The sequence below is a fragment of the Rattus norvegicus genome, chromosome 1, assembly GCF_036323735.1.
Source record: "Rattus norvegicus strain BN/NHsdMcwi chromosome 1, GRCr8, whole genome shotgun sequence".
Taxonomy (NCBI): domain Eukaryota; kingdom Metazoa; phylum Chordata; class Mammalia; order Rodentia; family Muridae; genus Rattus; species Rattus norvegicus.
In genome coordinates this window covers 145,326,881-145,352,534 of record NC_086019.1, presented here as the reverse complement: position 1 = coordinate 145,352,534, position 25,654 = coordinate 145,326,881, and the positions used below count along the sequence as shown (strand labels likewise).

The 25,654-nt window shown below is 44.6% G+C and overlaps 1 protein-coding gene across 2 annotated transcripts; it reads left to right on the top strand.

Moving 5' to 3' along the window:
- Window positions 1–25,654, top strand: Bnc1 (basonuclin zinc finger protein 1). 2 transcript variants are annotated; one of them, NM_001108916.2, is made up of 5 exons: window positions 1–102; window positions 13,733–13,832; window positions 14,798–15,033; window positions 17,020–18,875; window positions 23,212–25,654. In NM_001108916.2, exons 1-5 carry the CDS (start codon window positions 7–9, stop codon window positions 23,894–23,896), a joined length of 2,973 nt encoding a protein of 990 aa, NP_001102386.1. In that variant the 5' UTR covers window positions 1–6; the 3' UTR covers window positions 23,897–25,654. The 2 variants fall into 2 exon arrangements, with proteins under 2 accessions (NP_001102386.1, XP_017446003.1); XM_017590514.3 differs by lacking the exon at window positions 1–102 and adding an exon at window positions 478–1,019 and having other exon boundaries at window positions 23,212–25,427.

Sequence of the window (25,654 nt, the reverse complement as noted above, 5' to 3'; positions counted from 1 at the left end):
GCGTGGATGCGGCGGTCGCCGAGCCGGGGCGGACGCGGAGCGGCCCGGGCAGGGTACGCGCGCCGGGAAGGCCGGCCCCGGAGCGGCCGCAGGATGGCTGAGGTAAGCGGTCGCGCAGGCGATGGGCGCGAGGCCGCCTGACGAGGGCCACCTGCTCGTCGGCTCCGTGCGCGTCCCGGGAGGCCGAACTGCGGTTCCTCCCAGCCTGTGCCTAGTCACAGCGAGGTGACCCGTGAGCGGCGCCCTGTTTCTCTTAAACCCCAGGACCCCTGTCCAACCGCTGTTGGTATACGAACGTTCATCTGTCTGGTATTTCAAGCGGTGACCTTCGGTCATTCCTGGAGGAGAGTCGCGGGGACGCCGGAGGGGCGCGGAGCGGGCGCCGGTCCCCTGAGGGACAAATCCTTGCTTTTTTATAAAGGGAGGAGACAAAAGACCAAAGCGCCACAAACCGTCAGCTTAGACGTGTCTAGAGAGGACGCTTGCAGATGAACCGCGCTGAAGGCGTGAGTTGGTTTGCCGGCATTCCGCCTGGCTTGTTGAGCTTGGGACAGTGAGGGGTGTTCCTGTCCTCCGGTCGCTCAGGGACTTGGAGGAGCTCATCCGGATGCTGATGGGGAACCCAGAGTCAAGGTTCAGTCTCTTCGGTGATAGTTTACCTGCGGGTGACAGGAAGGGACCCTGGCATTGCAGAGGTGAGGTGCTTAGTGATGCAGCGACTGTCCACCCCGCAGCGGGGTTCCAGCCGGGCGTACCCCAGCACCCGCTTCAGGTGCCCCGCTGTCCACCCGCACTGCTTCCCCAGGGACCCCCATAACCCTACCGGCCTCCTCACTTTGGATAAGCTCCTAGGGATTTGTCAGCCAGATGTGACAAGATTGGAGAGGCGAGTGAGAGATCTGATATCAATCAGTACATAGCTCGGAGCCAAACTTTCTCAAATGCGGTGTAGAAACATGTTCTTCTCGTTTAAGGCATCTCTTTGTGGCTGTGGGGCTGCCACCAGCCTGAGTTTGACAGTTAAATGGAATGCCAACTAGCAGCCTTAATTGTATGAGTGAAGTTGTGTGTGTTGCGGGGAAAGATCAGACACTCTGGGGTTCAGTAATGTCCCCTAGTTTTATGGCTAGGCTCACCGCAGACCTCTGAAGATGAGGGCATTTAAATCGGGCCAGACGCCTGGTCGCAGCCAGGCCTCTGCTGTTAACACTTAAGGGGCTTGAAAGAGGCCCCACTGGTGTCCTGGGAATCCCTGTCAAGAGTGTGTGTGTGTGTGTGTGTGTGTGTGTGTGTGTGTGTGTGTGTGTAGACGTGTTACTGCATGGAAACACAGAACAGATGTATCAACAATAAGAAGTATATTCTTATTAAAGCAGCAAGAGTTTGGTGTGACAATATAGGTGAACAGGAAAACACATTTTGGCAGATCTTTTTTTCTGTTTCTTCCTTGCTCATTGCCTTCACTGTGCTCTTAAATTTCATAGGATCTTTTCAGATTTAACAGAGGTTGGGTTTACAGATTGACATTTGTGCATTAAAACTTTTGTTGAGCAGTGAAACATGCAACTTTCTCACTTGCCCCTCCCCAAATTTGTTGATGCATATTATTATACCTTTCTTGAAATTGTATGCATCAAAGTGTAATTTTGCACATTACTTGAAGTGTTACAATTTGTGTTTTTTTTTTTTTATTTTTCTTTAAAATAGGCACAGACAGCTGCCCTTCTTCCTCTGGGGAATTTTTTTTTTTTTTTTGGTTCTTTTTTTCCGGAGCTGGGGACCGAACCCAGGGCCTTGCGCTTCCTAGGTAAGCGCTCTAACCACTGAGCTAAATCCCCAGCCCCTCTGGGGAATTTTAATAACTATTCTTTTTAGCCTACTTTCAGACCGTTAAAATATATATATATATGACTCGTTGTGTCATTTACTGTCTAGTAAGTTCACAAACTTCAGTTTCACAGAAACTGTAACTGTCTCCACTCATTTATTGACAGTGTTCTCGTGTAGCTGAATCCTCAGACACTAAAAGATGAATCTTTTGGGGTATGAACTCCTCGTAGTTTGAGAACTCAGATTGTGCTCAGACAGCTGCATAATTTAATTTGTAGCATCATCTTCAGCCATGCAGTTTGGTAAGGATTCCAGGGAGCTCTGTGTGTCAGAAAACGGTTGCTAGTTTGAATAATCTGCCCATGAATATTTCCTGGGATATGTACCAGTGGTCTGTGTGCCTGAGCTGGAATTCACATAAGAAATCTTAACCGACCTAAATCCCTTCCCTTAGAAATATAAGGTTTATACAGAGGATGATTTGTTTTTTATGACCTTTCCCCTTGAAGAAGTTAGGCCTGTATCCCAGGTCCATACCAACATTTTATACCTCAGCTTGGAAAAATGACCCAGCCCTATGGTGAGAAAAGCCATCAGGGTTTCCCCCGCAGAACAAATAATTGTCTCTTAAGCCACACTTGTCACTTCTGAATGCCAAGAAGTAAGTGTGAGGGAACATTTTTAAACTTTTGTTTGCTAATAAAATGAAGACTGTAGTACAAGGGGCCAGAAATGTCTTTGAGCTTCTGTAGATGGCTTTGGGAGTTATTTTGACGGTGGCCATTAAAGGAGTTGCCCCGAAGGCTTGCAAGGTAAATTACTTGCAGGAGGAGTGTGCTTCACCCCAGGGTGGATTTTCTCCTCTACAGATGTCATTTAGAGTGAGGTAGTTAACTTTTGTCAGAAACAGTCTGGTTGAAGAAACGAGAAATGCCGTTTACCCAGGTTGTCCGAAGGGGTGTCGCTCTGGTTTTGCTAAGATCAAGTCATCCGCTCTTTTTGTCCCTTCCCTTATTGTATTTCTCGGCAGATCTTGACTTTGCTTATTTACTGTTGGTGACTTTTTTGAGGGATGTTTAGGATAGCTGGGGGCTGCACAGAAGCAGCGTCAGAAAGTGCTGGGATCCTCCTCCCTTTTCAGTTGGTTTCTAGCAGAAACCCTTTTTCTTATCTCATCATCCTTTGAAGTTCTTTCTCCCTCCTTCTGGAGTTTCCAAGATTGCAGTGTGGCACCCTTTGCTCTCTATATGCCCGTTTTAGCAAGGAAGGTGAGTCCAAACACAGAGCAGCCCTGCTTCTCCAGAGTCCAGTTTGAGGCCTCCTGAGACATACATAGTTACTTGGGAAAAAAGCTCTCTCGGTTCCTGTCCACACATGGACTGTTTATTATAAATCAGCCTAACCAATCATAAAAGGGCTGTAGCTTAGAGGAGATCACCGTTTCTCCCCACTAATGCAAAGGAAGGGGAGAGGTTGGGGAAATAAAATGTAAAAACTGGGCTCGAGCAGACCTGTGTAGAATGCTTACCTCAGGTGAACTCTAATTTATGCTTTTAAATGTTCTTCCCATTCATTATATTGATTCAGCTGTCCCTTCCTGCAGATTGTATGAGCCTTTCATATACTGGAACGAGGAAAACTGTTTTCAGCTCTTTTCCAGTTTCTAGAAACATCTTCGTCATCCCATAGCCCTCAACCTAGTTCTAGAATTACTGTGACAGTCAAGCCTTCATACCTCCAACTGTAATGTTTCATGATAGACTGTGCTAAATCTTAAGGTGGGGGGTGGTTGGAATGGCATAAATAACTGAGTTTGAGTTTATCTTGTCAAAAGAGTCGGTTTTCAGTTCCCTTTGAATCCCTAAAATGGTTTTATTTAAATGTGTTCACACTTGGCGTTTACATTATCAGTAACAAATTTGTGCGCAATATTTAACTAAACTACCTTAATTAAAATGTCGAAGTGTTTTTTTATTCCCACTTTCCATGGCTGGTTCTATGTATCACTTGTTATCTAAGACTTATGAAGACTTCAGAGTTCATCTACATGTAGGTTATAAGGAAGAAATATGCCCATATCATTTATATTGCTGAATATTTTAAAGCTTTTTTTAAAAAAAGGAAATAATTCAGTTTGATTTGTAAGATGTTTGTATATTTTCTACAATTTTTATACATTTTCAGTTTTCAAAACTAATAATATGAAAAAAAGGGTGTAGATGTTAAATTGTTTTGGCATAGGATTTAGGCTTTGATTTATAAACATCAAAAGAACAAGTATTTTTCCCATTATCCTCTTTGAACTAAGCACCAAGAGAACTTTACAGAGGTGTCCTGTGCACCTTTTGCTTGCAGGGAGACTTAGCCAAGCATCCGTCCCCTGAAGGCCTCTAGCTCCCTACCCTCTCCCCACAGACCCATCTCCGCGCCCTTGTTGCCTGTGTCTTCTCTTTTCATTCCGAGCTTGCCGTGAGATATCCTGGTCTGTCAGTTCTCAGTCAGTATTACTTTTCCATTGCAAATGCTGACTACATTCCAAGACTCCCAGGTTCCCCCTTTCAACCATGGTCTTCTCTCCTGTTGGTGGTAAACAGTGTCTTCCATTGTTCAGAACCCTATAAGACCCAACAGAGAGACTCTTGACTGTCCATCAGGGCCTCCCACCTCTCAACCCCACCTATGTTGCTTTTCAAGATTGGCTCTCACTGGCCACACAGAAACACGTTTTGTGGGTCAGGTTCCTGGACCCGTACATCAACCCAGGATATTGCTTGTATACAGAGAACATGTCTGCTTTCTCCTGGAGAAAGACCCCCCCCCCAGCCTCTCTACACAGGTTATTCTCTGTCAGCTAGTGCAGATGGAAATTGTGAAGGGAATGGGAGTCTTCACATAGTTTACTTTTTCACTTTTCATTATAGAAAATCTTAAATAAACGGTGTTAAGCTGTAATGAAATTTGGTGATGTATGTTTGGGATGTCAAGAGTTAATCTTCTTCATCTACATTTCCTATTTTCCTACTACTAGAAACCTCAGATTACTTTAAAGGAGATTCTAGCAGTCATACAATTTCATTAAAAATATTTTAATATGTTGCTGTAAAATATAAAATCATTCCCTTTTAGAAACAAAACCAATATACCATAAAACACCTTAAAATAATTTGGGGATGTGGTTCAGTGGGGAAGCACATACTTAGCATGTTCAGGGCCTTAGGTTCAAGCCTCAACACCAGAAAATAATAAGAGTTAATTATCATAACTCCTCAATGTCATTAAATTTCCAGGCAGTGTTCAAATTTCCTAGACCGTCTTATAAGCTTTATACCACCATTGGTTTGTTCAAATTAGAATACAAACGTACATGCCATCTTTCTCTTTTAATTTCTGGGTTTGTAGTCTTTCTTTTTTTGACTTTGTCATTATCTGTTGAAAAGGCCAAGTCAGCCAGCCATCTTTAGAATGCTACTCTGAGTTCTGACAGTGCCTCTCTTGTGATGCCATTTACATACACTTCTGTCTCCTATGTCTTCGAAACTCAGTGTTGCTGAAGAATCTTGCTCAGCCATAGGTTTGGATGTTTTGACGAGAGTACCACATGTCCAGTGGGATGTACTTCTCATTCAGGGTCTAATGGCGCTGACTGTCCTTTTTAAATTAAGAACTGTGAGAGGGGAGCGTGTTCTTCCTGGATTTGACTCATGTTCTAAGAGCACCTGTCTCATCAGTGGTTTGGCTTCTGTGGAACTTGAGTCCTATAGGAAAGAACACCTGTTTCACTCTTCCTCTAGTTGACTGGTTTTCAAGACTGTTTGCTAGTTTCCCAGTATTCTCTAATGGCTGTCAAAGACTTTTGCATTTGTTTTCAGGGCATTTCAAATGCCTTGGGTTTTCACCTGTAAATGATGCAAGCTAACTGATCGACCATATTTGCTGCTGTTTTTTTTTTAATAATTAATTTTATTTTATGTGCATCGGTGTTTGGTCTGTGTATGTGTCTGTGTTAGGGTGTCGGATTCCCTGGGACTGTGAGCTGCTGTGTGGGTGCTGGGACTTGAACCTCAGTCCTCCAGAAGAGCAGCCAGTGCTCTTAGTCACTGAGCCATCTCTGCAATGCTACCACTGACACTTGTTAGTTGGCTGAAGCTGTGCAAGGTGAGGGTGTGATGCACTGCTGTGGTGAGCATCTGTTCTGTGTGCTTGTCAGGCGGGCTTCTGCTTAGTGCTGCCAGCCAGGTAAGCCGCCTCACACAGGAGGACGGCGGCGGCTGTCTTCCTTCGCCCAGATGTCCTAACTCTCCATCTGACAAATGGCAGTGGTCTTTTCAGAATCCTAGGTGCACCCCTGTGGGGTTTCGTAGGTGAGAAAATTGATGGAGAACATAAAAAATGAAAGAAATCTGCGAAAAGGAGGTAGGGAGGTCGGAACCAAAAAGCAAACCTGGTTCTGGTAAGAAAAGTGAGGAGTACAGAACTAGTGTCAGGTTGGCTCCCGGGAGACAACTGCCAGCTTTGAGTGCTTGGTTCAGAGCCAGGAGAGCCAGTCTGCAGCCCCATAGGGAGGAGAATAGCAGTGTCACTGCAGGTGGAGAGAGAAAGCCTCCCTCTCATGGGGCATCCTGGCCACTTTAAGTCACGTTCTGATTGGCAGTTTTAGACATACAGTGAAATTCTCAAGGACTCGAACAAACTAATAGCAGTTATCTATGTCCACTGTTTAAGAACACAAGCTGGAAAAGCCTGAAGCCTTTCTGTCCCCAAACCTAGTGAATTGTGGGTGAGCTGTGGTTTGGCAGCCTGGGGTCCTTTGATTTCAAGTTGAGGACTTAATGATGTTTTTACCACTGGGGATCTGGCAGAGTCTTAATACTCCATCATTTAAGATAGGGCCTCAGACTCCAAACTTAGCCTCAGCCATCTCTCCTAGGGAGCCATTTTCTAGGTGGTTTGGTTTTGTTTTGGTTTCGTGGCCCCTTCAATAGCCAATGGGAAGATCACTGTGTAAGTGTGCAAACTAGAAAGTGCCCTTGGCTACTAGTAAAAGCATCAAGATAGTAAATGGCTAACATTCTTTATTCTCCGCCTTCCCTGCGATGTGCCCTCCAAGTTGCCTAATGGTCACAGAGTGCCCTCTGGTCTCTAACCACCCTGATTTAGTTCCAAGATGGAGGAGGGACAGTTCCCGTGTATGAGGAGCTTCCTATAACGTTCTACCCAGGAAGTTCCACTGTCCACCATGAGCCAGTGCTTAGCCACCTGCCCATCAGTGTGGCAAGGAAGTTAAAAGTCTCTTTTTTCTTATTTTTCATACTAGAGGTTGGACCTAAGGCCCACACATTGAGTAAGCACTCGACCATGGAGCCATATCCCCAGCCCTCTGCTTAGTGTCTAGCTTGAGACAGGGCTTCACTGAGTTGTCCGGACTGGCCTCCAATTCACTTTGAAGTACTGGCAATCCTTGAACCTATACTCCTCCTACCTTAAGTCTTGCGTGTAACTGGGATTTATAGGTCTGGTCTGCATCATGAGACCCAGCTAAAGTTCTTCTACCAAGGCAGGTCAGAGAAAAAGGATACCATGGGACAGCAAGATGGCCCAGTGGGTAAAGGTACTAGCTAGCCATCAAGCCTGATGGCCTGAATTCAGTCCATGTGGTGGGAGGAGAGCTCAGACTCCCACAAACTTTCTGACTTCCACATTTACACTGTGCCATGTGTGCCTGTGCACAATAAAATAGCTGAAAATGCAAGGAAGCTAGATGGACATCTGTAATCATGGCACAAGGTACAGCCTTCCCTGATTCAGTCATTCGCCTCCCCATTCCAGGAGCACAGTGGGGATTTCCCAAACCCAAGGCTCTGCTAGTCGATCGATGTTATAATCGTTTACTCACCTTCTTCTGAACGGTGGAGAGAGTTTTAGGAACATTTTTATCTTTTGTCGGTTTTTGGTAGCCTATGCAGTCAAACCACCAGAGCCAGAAGGCCGGAGAAGCTACCTGTGGACACGACAGCAAGAAGCATGGTTGACCCTGTCTGCATCTCTCATCTGTGTATCCACTCATGTGACTGGCTGGCCTGAAGATGGCAGGAGTGCCTAGCAGCATAGACTGGAGACTGAGCCAGAAGTCTGACATGGGATGGGGTAGTTCTAGACTTTATTGCCTAGGGAAGGTGTTAGTGATGTGAAAGGAGTTTACCTGTGTCACTAGAGTTCTCTTTATAAATCAGACGTCGCTTACTTGTACTGTTTCCAGGAGGCTCAGTAGAATCCGAGCTCCCAGCCTGCCCCACAAGCCCTGTACAGAACGTTTCTGGTGCCTCTCTGACTGACTTTCTACCCTTACCTTCACTCTGTTTAGCTGCCCTGGCCTCCTTTCTCTTTCCTAAACTCACCGGTCTCTCTGACATCCTATGGTCTTTGTCCCTGCTGAGCTTCCTCTCTAAGACACTCTCTCTGTCCTCTCTGTCCTTCGAACTTGGCTCGTATGCCCTCCTCTGAGGCAGGTCCTACCTAAGGGACTTCCTCTTACCAGCATGCTGCATGCCACCAGGTTTTAGCACTGAGGTCTGCTCAGCTCTTTCCCAACACTCTCTATTGTGAAATTCTTACTTACCTTCTCATCATCCTCCTCCTCTAGATTAAAGCTCCAAGAAGGTACAGGCCACAGTCTTGTTCCCACTGCAGCCTCAACAGTCCAGAGTGACGTCTCACTCACATCCTAGAAACACTTACCAAAGGAGGCTCTTTACCGTGTAAAACTTTAACCTCTTAACCTTGTGCATAGTATGTAATACCCAACCCTAAAAAGTATTGCGATAGTGGTTAACACCAAGTACTGATACTTTGGGCAGACCGTCCCCTGGATATTCAGATTTCACACCGCCTGGATAGCCTGTAAATTCCTCAGCTTTCTGATTTGTAAAAGAGGGGATGGTAGCACCCAACTCCTTAGTCGTTGTGAGAAGGGGCTATGGGTTACACATGGGTGTTGTTTGGCGCATTGCCTCACATGTAATGTTTAGTAACGCTGACTAGCTGTGTGACCCTGAGTAGGTTATGACTCTTCCATTAATTTAAGTGATCTAAAATAATTCTGTCCTCACAGCATGATAGATAGTAAGGACTAAATGAAATTACCTATTGAACAGCAGCCTCGCTGGTCTCGTGGCCTGGCTGAGCTCACGCTGAGCTTAGCCCTGGCCCACGGAACTTTCTGCAGTATGGTATCATCACCGTCCAGTGCTGTAGCTACTAGCCACAAGTGGAGTGCCAAGTCTGATTGGTGTGACCAACGAACTGAATTTAAATGCTATTCTATGTAATTGGATCTCAGTAGCTACATGCAGCTACTGTTCTACACAGTGAAGACTAAATTCCTTGAGCTGTTGAAGTTGCACAGCCAGATGATGGGACCCTGCAAAAATTCAGTGCAACAAACATGGGGATCCCAAAGTTTTCATATTTACCTCTTTAAAACTATGAAAAATATATGATATTAAAATTTATACATATTATGGAGGTGACAATAGCTTTGAATGGTTTTTATTATTGGGGTCAATTCAAATCACAAAACAAGCCTCTATTGTTCAGTACTGGACATCTACATCTACCCCACCAGGGTACACACATTCCCGGCCTCTCCCAAGACAGTGAACGACCAAATGTGTCACATACAAGTTGTCAATGAGCAAACGATGGGTTTGTATCTCATCAGAGTGGCTAATAACAACTCTGGAGATCACGTGATTAGGACAAGAGCACACAATAATCACGTCTTGTTGAGTTTGGATTGCTGGGAACATCTGCCTTCCTTCTGAGGAATGGATGGAAACATGTAAACTCCAGGTTTTCCATTTTGACACACATGAAAACTTCCGCCTTGTAATTAGATTTTTTTTTAGTTGATTTCATTTGAGAAGTTTTAATTTATCTTCAGCTAAAGATGCTATAATTTGACATTGTGGAATTCTAAGCTATGTGGAAAAATCCAATGGTCTTTGCATCAGAACTTTTCTTTGATATTTTAAGTAGGCTCTTCTAGTTCACAAATAATTCTTCTGACATATATTTCTATAGATGCTTAATAAATTTTATTAAACCTTACTCAAATAGCTTCATGTGCGGCCATGTGAATTTTTCTCATAAATGAACACTTGTAAATGGGAATTGTGGATACCATTGTTTTAGGTATGCTCCTCAGATAGAAGCTGCTATACAGGAGTGACCAAATAGGGTCAGTGGTCTCAACGACAGATGACATAGGTCTTAAGGGCATTTACAGATGTCTATAGGAGTTTAATTGACATGTGGGTTAGAGGCCAGGGCCACTGTCACTAATATACAGGACAGCCACAGAGACCTATGCACCTGAAATGTTAGCTGTCCGAGGTTGGGACATACCTGAGAAATGGCAGAAGATGGAGAAGATAGACTTCAGTCCTCAGCTATGGAGTGTGCTTGGGATTGTTCCTGGGGTTTCATTCTGCTGAATGGGAGACAGATTCATAGTAATTCCAGGGACTTTTTCAGGCATGAGTCTCAGTCTTTTGAGCAAAATCTTTAGGGATTAGACCAAGTATGTACTTAAGAACACCTCTTTCTCTTAAGACAGGCTTAGTTTTCCAAATAAACGAAATATAAGTTTACTTGTATATTTCCATAACCGTGTTTGGTTTTGGTTTGGTTTTTGAGACAGGGTCTCCTTATATAAACCTGGCTAGTCTGAACTCACTATGTACACCAGGCTGGCCTGGAACTCACAGCCCTGCCTGCCCTCGCCTACTGTGTTCTGGATTAAAGGCATGTGTCACCATGCCTAGCTATCCATACCTTCTTCTAAAAGAGCAAATGATATCTCAAAAAGCGGAGGTGAAGAATGTTCTTCCCTTCAAAACATTTTCTTTTTCAGCAATGTTTGTTAAATCTGGATTGTGAATTACATCAGTGTTATGTAACGCAGTGTTCTGTTAGCATTTAGCCATCAAAATTCGATTGTTTTGTTTGTATGGCTGTCATTGTCTAATTTCAGGACGATTCATCACCTTAAAACCTGCTCAAAATCTGAAACTTCTATGTTTCAAACAATACTTTTAAGAAAGAGAAAAGGTGGGAGAACATATTTGAAATAATGTATCTGATAACAGACTTGAACCTGGAAAATAAAAGAATGCATATAGCACAGTACCAAAAACACAACCTTATTTTAAAAAAATAGTCAAAGGATCTAACAGATGTGTCTCCAAAGAATACACACAAACATTCCGGTAAACACAGAAAAGATGCTAACCCATCGGTCATCAGGAAAGTACAAACCAAACCACAGTGAGATTTCACTTACATGCACAGGGACCACAAAGGATGCCTATTAAAAACAAAACAAAACACAAGCAGAAACATGTGGGGTGACAGGAATCTGCAGTCCCAGCTCTTAGCAGATGGAGGCAGGAGAGTCAGGAGTTCAAGGTCATCCTGGGCTACATAGTGAATTTGAGACCTGTCTGGGCTGTGTAAAACCCTGTCTTAAAACACTAGCAAGTGTCGATGAATCCCTCACAGGTTACTATGGGGATCTAGAACAACCCAACTGCTCCCCCAAACAACCTGACAGTTTCTCCACAAGTTAATCAAGGTTACCACAGCCATATCTTGATGAGACTGTGCTTAATTCTACAACACACAGCAAATCATACATTTTTTGTAGTTTTCTGTGTATATAAAAGTTTATGCTATAGTCTGTTAAGTGTGAAATACCAGTTAGTGTGCACACCTTTATTGAAATACCAGTTAGTGTGCACACCTTTATTGAAACATAGGGTATTGCTTTAAAAAATATGGATAACACTGTGATGTTGGAAAAACACTGCTAACAGACAATTGCCACAGATTTTTAGCTCGTAAAAAGTATAATATTTACAAGCTCAGGAAAGGATCATAGCACAAAGCAAGATATCCCTTTATGTAACCCAAAGAATACTCTTCTGCTTCCCCCATTCAGTCTCTTCTCACTCCTGCCCTGTCCCCCAGTCACTCCTCTGCTCTCTGTGTCTCTGAATTGGCTCCTCCTGACGTGTATTCATGGCAAAATAGGACCATAGGGCCGAGTGACTTCTTATGCCTGTCTTCTTGATGTATCTGTAGCATATTCCATTCTCTATCCCATGTCGAGAACAACACCAACACTCCATTGTTGGGTGGACTGCATCTTGCTTATTCATCTCTTGGTGGATACTGGAGTTGTTTCCACTCACTGCTGTGGATAGTGCTACGAACAGTCATGTGGAGGATTTGGGGATGGACAGGTGGTTTTTGTTCTTGTGGCTGTATACTGAGGAGCAGAAATTTCCAGGTCATACAGTAACTCTATGCTTGACTTTTGAAGAAGTCACCAGACTGTCCCAGAGTAGCTGTACAGTTCACAGCACCACAGCAGATGACTTTTTATTTGAGGGGAGACAGGTCGCACTAACCCTCAAAGTGAATTTCCCAATTCCTTGACCAGATTCTCCTTCCTTGTCCTCCACACTGTGCCTCACAGTCCCTTCATTGGCAGACTAGAGGTTTAAACCCCAAATCAGAAGCCTTATTGTCCCTTCTCTGAACACACATTCTCCTCAGTTTCAAAGCTCTCTTGAGCCATACAAATTTCACCCAGAAGCATACTTTATAGCTTTAAAAATATATAAACAGTACAGACAACTGAGTGAGTTGGAGCCTCGCTGAGCCCCTGTAGGGGGTCTTGTTTGTCGGTTGGTTTGTTATAATAATAGACTACATCCTTTCGGCCTCTCTCTTGTGAGACACTCTTGACAGGATGGTGAAGTGCATGGCATGCAAGCACGAGGACCTGAGTGCAGAGCCGCAGCACCCATGCAAAATCCCAGCACAGATCTGTAAGCCCAGGAGTGGGGCAGGGTCAGCTAGGGTTGGAAACAGAAGAGTCTGTGGGCTCACTGGTCAGCCAGTCTGTATGACTTGGTGAGCTTTGGCCTTGCTGGGAGTCCCTGACTCAAATAACAAGGTGGAGGTTCACTGAGAAAGACACCTGGGCCTCACATCACCTTCTGGTCCACACGCACTCATATTCAGACCTATACATGAATGCTTACATAAAGGCACAACACCACACACACACACACACACACACACACACACACACACACACACACACACACAGGGAGAGAGAGCACTTTATATATGTGTCTCCTCGATCTTAACACTAGGATTTGTTGGACACATGCATCTTTGTTTTCTATTTCCACTGTACTTTTGGACATTGCATACACCATACACACATACACACATACAAGACATGGCCCATAACATACAACTGAGACATCAGTGCAGGGTTTTCCCAACCTATATCTGTCTTTAACAGATATAGATCATGTAATATGATCAGCCATTATATATTCTCAAGTCCATTTAATATTTTTGGCTTCTACCATATCTTAAGCATCTGAGGGTGACAGATCCATACATGGATCACTCTTGCTCCAAATTTTTCTTTTACTGGTTCCAAACTAGTCTCATTACTGGTTCCAAACTAGTTCAAACAATTCTTTCAGAGTTGCCGCTCTGATCAGCTTGGAAACTTGGTAAAAAAAAAAAATACAATTTTTAGTTTTTCTTCATAAGAGCAAGGTTTCAAACTATAATAATTGCTGAGAAATCCGTATCGTGTCTGCTTATTACCATATGCAAAGTATCTGTGTTGAAGTTCATGGTCTCCCAAGTGTTGGCCTCCCTGCTGCTCTTTCCTAAGGTATAATAGGCACCTTTGGCCTGGCACAAGGCAACCACTGCTGAGGGAATGCCTATGGGAAATTACTTTGTCTAATGAATGCAACATGTCCTGCACGTAGCTCTGACATGGTATACATACATGTGTTCTCTCTTGCAGGCTATCGGCTGTACTCTGAACTGCAGTTGCCAAAGCTTCAAACCTGGGAAGATAAACCACCGCCAGTGTGAACAGTGCAGGCATGGATGGGTGGCTCATGGTAATTTTAGTCCCTCCTTCTCATCCTTTAGTGGCCCTTTTAAATGGCTTACATTTCATAGCAAAGAGTGACAGCTGACTCCTAGTCAGTGGTGATTTCTAGTATGTTCCAAGGAACAGGCTGCATAAATTATCTCTTCACATTTTAACTTACATAATATCTTATTAACTACATTCTAAATATGTCAAAACTAATCCTTCAGGTGCTTCTGTATGACCGTTATAGACATGTCCCATGGTCATAATTAGCCTCTAATGATTTTTTTGGCTGAGATGTGTCCTGATACAAGTGTGCCCCTTATTCATGGTTTAGCTGGAATTTATAACTGGACATCCGGCTTTTGCATTTGCCAGCTCTGACAGTCGTGAGCCACTCGTAACTGCTGAGTGCTGGAACCGTGGCATGGGCTGCTGGAAAGTGGCATTACTACCTTTCTTTAACTTGGATTGATTTAGTGTAAAGAGCCCCCGGGGGCTGGTAACTCCTGGGTTAAACTGACTGGAGTCAGGGGGCTTAATTTCTAAAGCCCCAGCCCCAAGCCACAGATCAGATAGGCCCTGACCTCAGACCTTGGAAGTTCCCAGGCCCATCCTCACATCCAGACTCTGACCCTCAACTCTCAGGTCTGGTTCTGTTCTTGCTGCTTCTGTGCTCCCCTTTTCTTCCCCCTTCCAAGTTTGTGAGGAATTTCCTTCTTGGGCATGTCACGAGAATGGGAGACAAATCTTTAGTCTGCCATTTTTATTTGATTTTTATTTTAGAAGTTTCTGTGAAGAACATGAAGCCCTCTGACTCTTGCAGATACTAGTCCTTCATGGATTTTGGGTTTTCTCCCCCTGTTGGTCCAGATAACTAAGAATAGCCTCAACTATTCTTGTGGTTCTTTCTTATTCTTACATTCTTTCTATAAAGTGGTTCTCCTAAAATTAGAACTTTCCTGAATGTCTCCCACTTGTTTTTTTCAGCTCTAAGTAAGCTGAGGATTCCCCCCGTGTATCCGACAAGCCAAGTGGAAATTGTCCAGTCCAATGTAGTGTTTGATATTAGCAGCCTTATGCTCTATGGAACCCAAGCTATCCCTGTTCGCCTGAAAATCCTACTGGACCGGCTCTTCAGTGTGCTGAAGCAAGATGAGGTTCTACAGATCCTCCATGCCCTGGACTGGACACTTCAGGATTACATCCGTGGATATGTGTTACAGGTACAGTGGCCTTGGCCCTGTTCTCTTCTCCCTGAGTGCCCTGCCAGTCATTGTGGCCTCCCTCCTTCCCTTTGAACTTCTTCCTAATGACTTAAGGCCCTAATTCATGTTCTAGGAGGAATCATCTACTTTCCTAGGGTCTCTGCGAAAGTTTAGGCTAGGGGGGCTACATGACCTTATCATGAGCGTATTTCCACAGAAAACCACTTGCTTTGTGTTGGTACTGCCTCCACCATGTGTGTCACATCTAAACTGTGCACTGACCTGAGATGTTCTGTGTCAGAACCGGGGGATGAGCAAAGGCGCTTGTGTGCCAGAACTACACAGCAAACAGCTCTCAAGCTGACGCTCCTTTGCTGTTCTAGAAAGCCTCTGCCACTTGGCCGCTAAGTTTCTTTCCTCGGCTCCACATGTCATGTGGTTGTGTTCATATGCTAACCCTTCCTCTCTGTCTCCATCCCCTCCTCTCCCTCCTTCCTGCTGGCGGCTCTTCTTCGCCCACTTTCTCCTCGTCTCGCCACCACACCAAATTCTCTTTCAGCTTCCTCACATGTGCTTCAGCTTCTCTCTCTTGTCTCTTTCCAGAGTAACTGAACTTATTTTCCTGTGTCACACCATAGGTGCAATGACTCATGTTTCTTAGTCAGAGACTGTCAAAGTCTTTTCTGAGAAAACAGCACATTTTCTGAGGTGGCAGAGCACCGATTGTTTCTTGCTACTACACTACAAATATCAGCACACTGCGGTTAAAATGTTTTTTCAGTGAAATGGGAGCTGTATGTATTTTCAAGTAATATTAACCTTAGCTTAGGTAGATTATATATAGATTAAAAACTAATATTGACAACACCTATTTATTAGTGCACGTGCTCATCCAGTACTTGGAAGATGATATAATATCCCTGGTTTCTCTCTCTCTCTTTCTCTCTCTCCCCTTCTCCCTCTCCCTCTCTCTCGGTTTTGAACTTCCAGAAATCCACCTATCCCTCCCTCCTGAGTGCTGGGATTAAAAGTATGCAGCACCAAACCCATTTACTCTTGTTTCTAATTGAAAATCCAGAAGGCTGTGAGCTATCCCACCGGTATGGAGCAGACGCGGAAATGAGCACATTTCTTCCTAATCCTAAAGCCTGGAATCTATGTGCACGCCTCTGGTGTACCCCAGCTGACAAGAAACGGCCATAGATAGAGTAGCATTATGGTCTTGCATTATAATATGAATCAATATTTAATGATCCTAATAATCTTGCTTTCTAGTGTTAGGATTAAAAATGTGGAATCAATTACCTTGATCCTCTGGTGCTTGAAATATTTATGTGTTACATTCCTCCTCATCTTCAAAACTCTCACACGCACTGTGAAAAACCTCAGTAGGCCATCGAATGCAAGTTCTGTGATAAAATATTTATTGTAGTTTTGGGGAAAGTTGGGCCTTGCTAGAGTTTGACAGATCTCCAGCACTCCAGCATAAGTATGGCTCTGCTTTATGAACATGGGTAGAAGATCAATGTGTGCTCATCTGTTGTTGATGGTAGGTGCTTATGAGATTATTAAGTCTGCAGCAAATGAATACTCGAGCTGTGTCCAGACTTCACTGCCCCATTTGTACTCTTTAGGTGAAGGTACTACTGTCGTTCAAATGAACGACATTAAACATTTCTATTTAACGAAGAGACCATTGTGCCTCATACGTGAGAGAAATCGATATGACAACAACTAGTTAGACTTGGGTTTGAGTTCGCTCAGCTCTTCTAGAGTAATGGTCTGGCCACTATTTACATTTGTGTAGTTTATGGTCTGCACAGAGTATCTGGCCGAGGGGAGTGGGAGGGCAGGGATTAAACTCTGCAAGCCCTGGGTTGAGCCGCAGTAGCATTCTTCTGATGCGCACAGAAGTGCTCCTTGTGTCTGGTGGAGGCTCCCTGCACGGGGAGCAGAGTAGCAGTCTCGGGGACTGGATTCTCTTACATTCTGGTTTGTATTTAGGATGCCTCAGGGAAGGTGTTGGATCACTGGAGCATCATGACCAGTGAGGAGGAAGTGGCCACCTTGCAGCAGTTCCTTCGTTTTGGAGAGACCAAGTCTATAGTTGAGCTCATGGCAATCCAAGAGAAAGAAGAGCAGTCTATCGTCATTCCACCTGCCACAGCAAACGTAGACATCAGGGCTTTCATCGAGAGCTGCGGCCACAGGAGTGCCAACCTCCCCACTCCGGTGGACAAAGGAAACCCCAGCAGCATGCATCCTTTTGAGAACCTTATAAGCAACATGACGTTCATGTTGCCTTTCCAGTTCTTCAACCCTCTGCCTCCTGCTCTGATAGGGTCGCTGCCTGAACAGTACGTGCTGGAGCAGGGTCAGGACCAAAGCCGGGACCCCAAGCAGGACCTTCATGGGCCCTTTTCTGACAGTGGCTTCTTAACTTCCACCCCGTTTCAGGTTGAAAAGGAACAGTGTCTAAGCTGTCCAGACGCTGTCACCCAGAAGGAAGACAGTGCCCACTTAAGTGACTCCAGCTCCTACAGCATTGCCAGTAAGCTCGAAAGGACACAGCTGTCCCCTGAGGCCAAAATGAAGCCTGAGAGGAACAGCCTGAGTGCTAAGAAGGGCCGGGTGTTCTGCACCGCATGCGAGAAGACATTCTATGACAAAGGCACTCTCAAGATCCACTACAACGCCGTCCACCTGAAGATCAAGCATAAGTGCACTATCGAAGGGTGTAACATGGTGTTCAGCTCCCTGAGGAGCCGGAACCGACACAGCGCCAACCCCAACCCTCGCCTGCACATGCCAATGAACAGAAACAACCGAGACAAAGATCTCAGGAACAGCCTGAACCTGGCAAGCTCCGAGACCTACAAGCGCCCAGGTTTCACAGTGATGTCTCCAGACTGTGGGCCCCTCCCTGGCTACACTGGTTCAGTGGAGGACTCCAAAGGCCAACCAGCTTTCTCAAGCATTGGGCAAAATGGTGTGCTTTTCCCCAACCTAAAGACTGTCCAGCCAGTCCTTCCTTTCTACCGCAGTCCAGCTACTCCCGCGGAACTGGCAAACACACCCGGCATGCTGCCTTCTCTCCCTCTGATCTCCTCCTCAATCCCAGAACAGCTGGTTTCCACAGACGTGCCATTTGATGCTCTTCCCAAGAAGAAGTCCCGGAAGTCCAGTATGCCCATCAAGATAGAGAAAGAAGCTGTGGAAATAGCTGATGAGAAGAGACACAGTCTCAGCTCAGATGATGACGTGCCCCTGCAGGTAGTCAGTGAAGATGAGCCAGAGGACAGCAGTCCTCAGTCAGACAGAGTGCCTGAGGAGCAGCGTACACAGCTAGGCTTAGAGGAGCCTCTTCCACAGGGAGAAAGAGCCTGCCATCTTGAATCTGTGATTGAGCCGCATGGAGCTATCAGCAGAACCCTTGAGCAGACCACGCTCACTGAGAGGGAGTCTGAACAGAAGGTCGCACTGAGTTCAGTGATGCCAAGAGAGGTGGAGCATGATGGTCACGAGCGACATTTCACCCCTGGCCTGGGGCCCCAAATCCCTTTTCCTGACTATATGGAATTGCAGCAGCGCCTGCTGGCTGGGGGACTCTTTGGTGCTTTGTCCAACAGGGGGATGGCTTTTCCTTTTCTGGAAGAGTCTAAAGAACTGGGACACCTGAGTGAACATGCACTAGTGAGGCAGAAGGAAGAAACTCGCTTTCAGTGTGACATTTGCAAGAAGACCTTTAAAAACGCTTGCAGCATGAAGACACACGAGAAGAGTACACATGCCAGAGAGACACATGCGTGCACGGTGGACGGCTGCGGGGCTGCTTTCCTTTCCAGGAGGAGCAGAGACAGGTAAGGTGTCTGTCAGCAACTGTCTCTCCTGAGGCAGCAGCTATGGGTTGATTGCTTGCTTGGTTTTGGTTTTTTGAGACAGTTTCTCTGTGTAGCCCACTCAGCTCTGTAGATGTGGCTGACGTCAAATTCACAGAAATCTGCCTGACTCTACCTCCCAAGTGCTGGGATTAAAGGCATGCACCACCACAGCCCAAAACCAGCAGTTTTTAAACCTTAGCATGTATTGGCCTGAAAGGTCAGGGAAACAGCTTCTGGGCCATAACCCTAAAGTTTACTGTTGTAGGTCAGGGATGAAACATGAGAGTTTGCATTTCTAGCAAGTTTCCAGGTGATGTGGTAGTTATTCAGAGGAAACTCGTGAATTTTCAGCTCCAAAACTCTAAAAGCATTTAGCCACAAAACATTACCTGGAAGGACATGATGCTTTTTGTGGTAAATTCCAGGATTTCCTTTCTAAAGGGTTTATGCAGCGTTGGCATTATTGAATTACTAATGAATGTATTGATATCAATTTATTAATAGATGCTATGATATATTTCATCACATACCATTCTGCCTTTCTTTTTTTTTTTTTTTTTTTTTTTTTGGTTCTTTTTTTCGGAGCTGGGGACCGAACCCAGGGCCTTGCGCTTCCTAGGTAAGCGCTCTACCACTGAGCTAAATCCCCAGCCCCCCATTCTGCCTTTCTAAAGTCTGAGAGATTCCAAACTGAGAAACACATCTGACCCCAGGTGTATGTGCTAATGGCACACTGGTTCTCATGTTAGCGGCTGGTGGGAAGGCGACTGTGGGGAGGACAAAGGAAGGGCTTTTTTAAAGTGTCACACCATTTCTCAAAACTAGCCTGATGTTCATTTCACAAAATGAAGAGTCCATCACATGAAACCTTTTCTCTGGTGTATAGTCTCCCAGCGACATTTGCAGAAAAAAATAGTAGTTTGATTAGAGACTTTTAAAAATGTTAACCTATCAAGGAATGAAGATGATCAGCAGCTCGTTTCAGCAGCCGTGATGTATGTTAGAGACATGCTTTCTTTTTATAAAGCATACAGACTAGTCTCAGAGTGCACACTCACTCACAGGGCCCATCATCCTGGAGCACAGTACTGTGCTTTTCTTTGTGCACTTGGGCTACCAGTCACACTTTAGGTGACCCTCCTCCCAGCCTCTGAAAGGGGGAGAGGCTAGCAAAGGTGACCTAAGAGGTTTAATGAAAGGGTCAGCTGTCTGGTACAACACAGTGTGATAAATGGCTCTGAGGATTTGAAAACTACATTTGTTCAAACAAGCTTGGCTTGAAGCAGCTTCTTAGCATCACCACGAACAGTCCAATTGTAACGCCTAATTTGTTAAGAGGGTGAAAATGTAAAGACTCCCACACACATTCCTTGCTAGGGCTCATAAGAACACTCTCATTGTCTTTACTGAAGACACCGGAGATATTAGTTATAATTCCTGCTTCTGTTGCTAGGATGTTTAAGGCAAACCATTAGGGTACCCTAATTAGTGAACCAGCCCTTCTCCTTCGTCCTCCAAGAAGAGGAGGGTTTGCTCATGAATAAGCTGTTGTTATGAGGAAGAGGTAGTCGTTATCAGTTCGGTTATCTTTGCTGCTTATGAGACTGTTGTAGTCCACAGGGTCTACTAGGATATAACACATACTAGATCAACCGTTCTTTTCCTATGATGCTTCATTTCCATACAGTCAGTGTTTCCTGATGTTCTGAAGTCTTGCCTATAACGGAGTCTCATCCTATATTCTAAATGTTTCAACACTACTTATTCCAAAAGTCAAGATATCCGAACACTTATCTAAAAATCTATAGTTTCAAAAACACCATTTTAAGTAGGACTGTATGGGTAAGCCCAGGTCTATCACCTCAGCTAAGTCAAAGGTTGGGAACTATGATACACTGTGTTAAGGAAACCAACATCCCCTCTTTGAGCCACCTTTCTAGCTAGCAGCACTTCCTAGGGAAAGAGGGAGGGAGAGACAGACAGACAGGGTTGACCAGCCACTCTTCTGTGTTACATGCTTGGGAACAGTCCATGCTCACACAAGCCTTCAGTCTCGTGGAGGAGACAGACAGCACACAGTAATTGCAGGTGGCCACGAGGATTGCTGCCATGAAGTGTAGGCTGTGATGACACATTTGGGTGCTCACCCAGACTCCTCCATGCCTATCAAAGCCCCTGGATGAAGGGGAAGGTCCAAGTCAGCAGGTGTTAAATGTCTTAGTCCGGTAACCTTTTCTTGTTTATGTATCTCAGCTGAGTACCTTCAAGTGCTGTTCTCTGTATAGGTTGTAGCAATCATTATTTACTGTATTAGGAAGTTAACACTGGAAAAAATAAGACGTGTCTCTTTAAAACAAGAATACACATATTATATGTTAATGTAACATTTTAATGGGAAAAGACTCTTTTTTTCCTAAACAAATATAGTGAGGTAAGTAGCTCTATTTTAATTTTTTTTCAGATCTCTAGTATCTGGTTTAGTAGAAAACAGCTTGGTTCTCACATCTGCTTCTGAATTCAGTCTGTTGCAACAGCACATGCTATGCCATTCCGGAAAACTCCCCGGAATTAATAATTATTTATGAACTTTTGTCTTGAGAGCTACTGTGAGGCTGTGGGGGACTAGGCTTGCTCAGACCAGGCTTGAAGAGTCACTGATCTCAACTAAAGAGAACTGAGAGGGGAAACCCGTAGTGCAGTGTGCAGGTGGAAAGGGAGGATGAGGCAGGGGCACAGACTCACAGAGACAACAGCCGGGCACATGGTCCAGACAGTCTTCGCATTCCTAGGATTTCCTGGCCATTCCACCTGAGGAATGGCTAACCCACTAAGGCCTGAGAAGAAGGCGAGAGTTAGCTGTTAGTCGTCACTGGGTACCCAGGAGCTGGACATGAGACCCAAGAGATTTACATTGAAGTAGAACTTTCATGTTCCAGGTTCCTGCGGATGTCTGACTTTTTTTTTTTAAATGCTTGAATGCAGTGGAATTAATATGTCCATCTGCTGTCTGGTTTTCTGCCAGACAAGTACCAGCCCTTCAGTGCGGAACATTTACATAATCACAGGGCAGAGCTACAGCCGAGGAGAGCTGCTTGCAAAGTGGGTGATCTGGAGGTATAATTCTCATTTGTCCACAGAAGTTTATAAAGGGCTGGAGAAACTGAATAATGAAATATATATGTTTTATGAGGCATGATTAAGGCTCCTTCACAATATACCTTGAGAGATTTGGAAGGGAAATCTAATTCTTTATTTATAGAGAGGCTGTTTTCTTGACTCTGGCATAATTCTTATCTGTATTAGAAGAGACACTTGTCTTCTTTGGGATCATTCTCCTGTCACCTGTAAGATTGTCACCTCCTGATGTAGGGATTTTTTCCTTGTCAGAGGTTATCAGGGGATCCCAAGAGGGAGCAGCAGATTTTACAAGTTCCGTCCATGATAACATGGGGTAAACAGCATGTGTCATAATGGATGCTCATCAGCCGCCCGTTAGGAGTAAATCACTGGGTGCAAGATTGCCAGTGTTTACACTGCTGCATTGGCAAAACTCCTGTCTGGTTCCTTTCGAGACAGTGCAAACAGGACCTACACTAGACACACACACACACACACACACACACACACACACACACACACACACTGTAGCTACAGGGCTTCTAGAGTGAAACATGCAGATCTGCTCGGGACCAGTGCTATCCAATAGAAAGACCATAGGAAATTACACTAGGACTCTTTAATGTTTTACCCACCACATCAAAGGGGCAAAAGGAAGCAGGAAACATAAGGTTTAATAACATGTTTAATTCAATATAGCCCAAATACTGTCATTTCTTTCTGTATATGACAGTGGCTGTGTGTCATGTTCGATGGCCGTATGAAATGGTATGTTTTAAAGATGGTAACTTATGTTCATTTCGTTGAAATAAAGCCTTCTGCTTAATTTCTTGTTATTTGTAACTGAGGCTCTCCTTAGCCTCCCCCACCCCGTTCTAGGATCCCCATTAAATTAGCTTAATTGACGTAGTCTCGACACCTACAGTTGAGATAGAGGCAGTTACTTGTAATCTGGTGGTAAAAATTGAAATTTCCAGACTGTTGGCTTTCCTGAGGGAATGCTGGCTTCTGATAGGTAGCCACACAGCAGTCTAGTACCTGCTGACCACATAGCCTGGCTCACAGGATGCTAACCCTGGCTGGTACTCCCACCACACCACAGGATTTCCTACTGTCTGTTGAGTCTCTCTACTCAGAATAATGGCTGTGAAACAACAACCAAAGCAACTCATGTCTGACTGTCTGTTCCCTCTTGTAGACACAGCTCGAACCTAAGCCTCCACCAGAAAGTATTGAATGAAGAAGCGTTGGAGACCAGTGAGGACCATTTTCGTGCAGCTTACCTTCTTCAAGATGTGGCCAAGGAGGCCTATCAGGATGTGGCTTTCACACCACAAGCCTCACAGACATCTGTCATCTTCAAGGGAACAAGCGGCATGGGCAGTCTGGTTTACCCAATATCCCAAGTTCACAGTGCCAGCCTGGAGAGCTACAACTCTGGGCCCCCTAGCGAGGGCACCATCCTGGATTTGAGCACTACCTCAAGTATGAAGTCAGAGAGCAGCAGTCATTCCTCCTGGGACTCTGACGGGGTGAGCGAGGAAGGTACCGCCCTTATGGAGGACAGTGATGGCAACTGTGAAGGACAGAGCCTTGTCTCTGCAGAAGATGAGTACCCCATCTGTGTCCTGATGGAGAAGGCCGACCAGAGCCTTGCTAGTCTGCCCTCTGGTTTGCCAATAACCTGTCATCTCTGCCAAAAGATATACAGTAACAAAGGGACCTTCAGAGCCCATTACAAAACCGTGCACCTCCGCCAGCTCCATAAGTGCAAAGTACCAGGCTGCAACACGATGTTTTCATCTGTCCGCAGTAGAAACAGACACAGTCAGAATCCCAACCTGCACAAGAGCCTGGCTTCATCTCCAGGCCACCTCCAGTAACAAGCCAAAGACTCTTAGAAGTGTTTGACGTATTTCAGGAATAAAGTAATCCAAAGAATAAGGTAGCAGGACTGTTTAGTACCATCCCTCAAAAGCCAAGCAAAAGTGATTCCACTGTACGGCCTTCTACAGCAGGATGAGCGTAAGATACACCTGTGAGAAGCCGGCCCTGGGGTAGCCTTTCCTATTATTTCTCTTTTCTTAGCCCACAAGGTTTTCCACAGACACAAGGAAAACACAGAAAGCCAGTTTCCCCAGATTTGTTTACATTTTTCCTAGGAAACCTCCAGGTCTACAGATTAACAGGAGGGAGTAGGGGGTCAGGAACCAGACCCAGTGAGGCCTGCAGTATCAAGGGTATCAGGGAAGAAGTTCCCTGGAATACAGCACAGTCACCATGGGCATGACACCAGTCCCAAAAATGGCATTTTCAGGTCCTCCCCCGCCCTTTTGGCAGGGTTAATCCAAAACCGAGACTTGCGTCTAGGGAATTGACATTCAGAGAGCATCCCTCCAATGGGAGTTGTTAACCACTCCTCAGTCTCATGGAACTCCAGGGAGTTCTCCAGGAAGCTAGGTCACCTCAAATCCGTTTATTGTCAAATCTTGATCTGTAACGTGCAGTTAAAAAGCCAGAGGGAGAATATTTCCTGTACTTCAGAATAGTGGTCTTCAGTTTAATTTAAAGTTATTTTGATAATATTTAACTTGAGTTTATATTATGTAACTATTTGGTGCGAGTGCAAACGTGTCCCTGTCACCTCTGAATCTCTGTTCGGAATTAGAACAAGTGACAGCTTATGCTTCAGAACCACAGCCTGTCTTCAGGTGGTGAACTGCAGAGTCTGTTGACCCATTGGGGTGAGTGTGAATGTGATTCTGACGAAGTCATTTGTATATATCCGCCAAGCTCTTTAGAGAACATGGTTCTTATAGCTGTTGTGTATTTTCAATATCACTGGATCCCTCAGGCTTCACCTGTTGGCAAACATAAAAGGTTTGGATGAACTTTGAAGTTTATTTGGTAGAAAGTAGAGACCTTACTGCCTTGTTCTATGTCTTAATATTTAACTTATTCCAAGATCTGTTCTCCACCATTAAACATGTTTGCCATGGTAGAAAGGATTTGTAATCAGCCCTGGGAAGTGAGAATGTCTCTTGGAATTGAGCATTTACAGTAGTCAAAGGGCTATCTATGCAGCTTTAAAAGAAGTTGATTTCATATTCAGAGTTCAAGTTAACTGTTTGACTCATGTTGACTTAATTTAAAAATCCTTAAAGGAAATTGACGGTTATAAGAGATATTATCCCCCTGGCTTAAAGATAGAGAGAGCCAACAACCTGTTAGCAATTATTTCAATTTAAAAAATTACTTAAAAGTCATCTCTGCTTAAGGAGAGATGTATCTTTCAAGCTTTTTTGTTACTGAGATGTTTAACATTCTAGTTTCCCCAAAATGGAAAATTTTGTATGCAAATGTTTTCTATGATTTAATAAAAATATATGGCATACCTTTTGTTTAAAAGGCAAATGTTTATAAGAGTGGTTTTGTTTATATGTCTGTATTTTCTCGAGTGGATTTTCTCGAACTTGTGATCCTCCTGCCTCTGCCTCCTTCAGCAAGTCCTACTGCCATGCACCACCACAATCAGTGGATTTTCTGATACATACAAACACAGACACACTGTGGACTTGAGAGAGCTGAAAGTCCACAGATGACAAGACTTCCTATACCAATATAGATTGCAATAAAAAGGT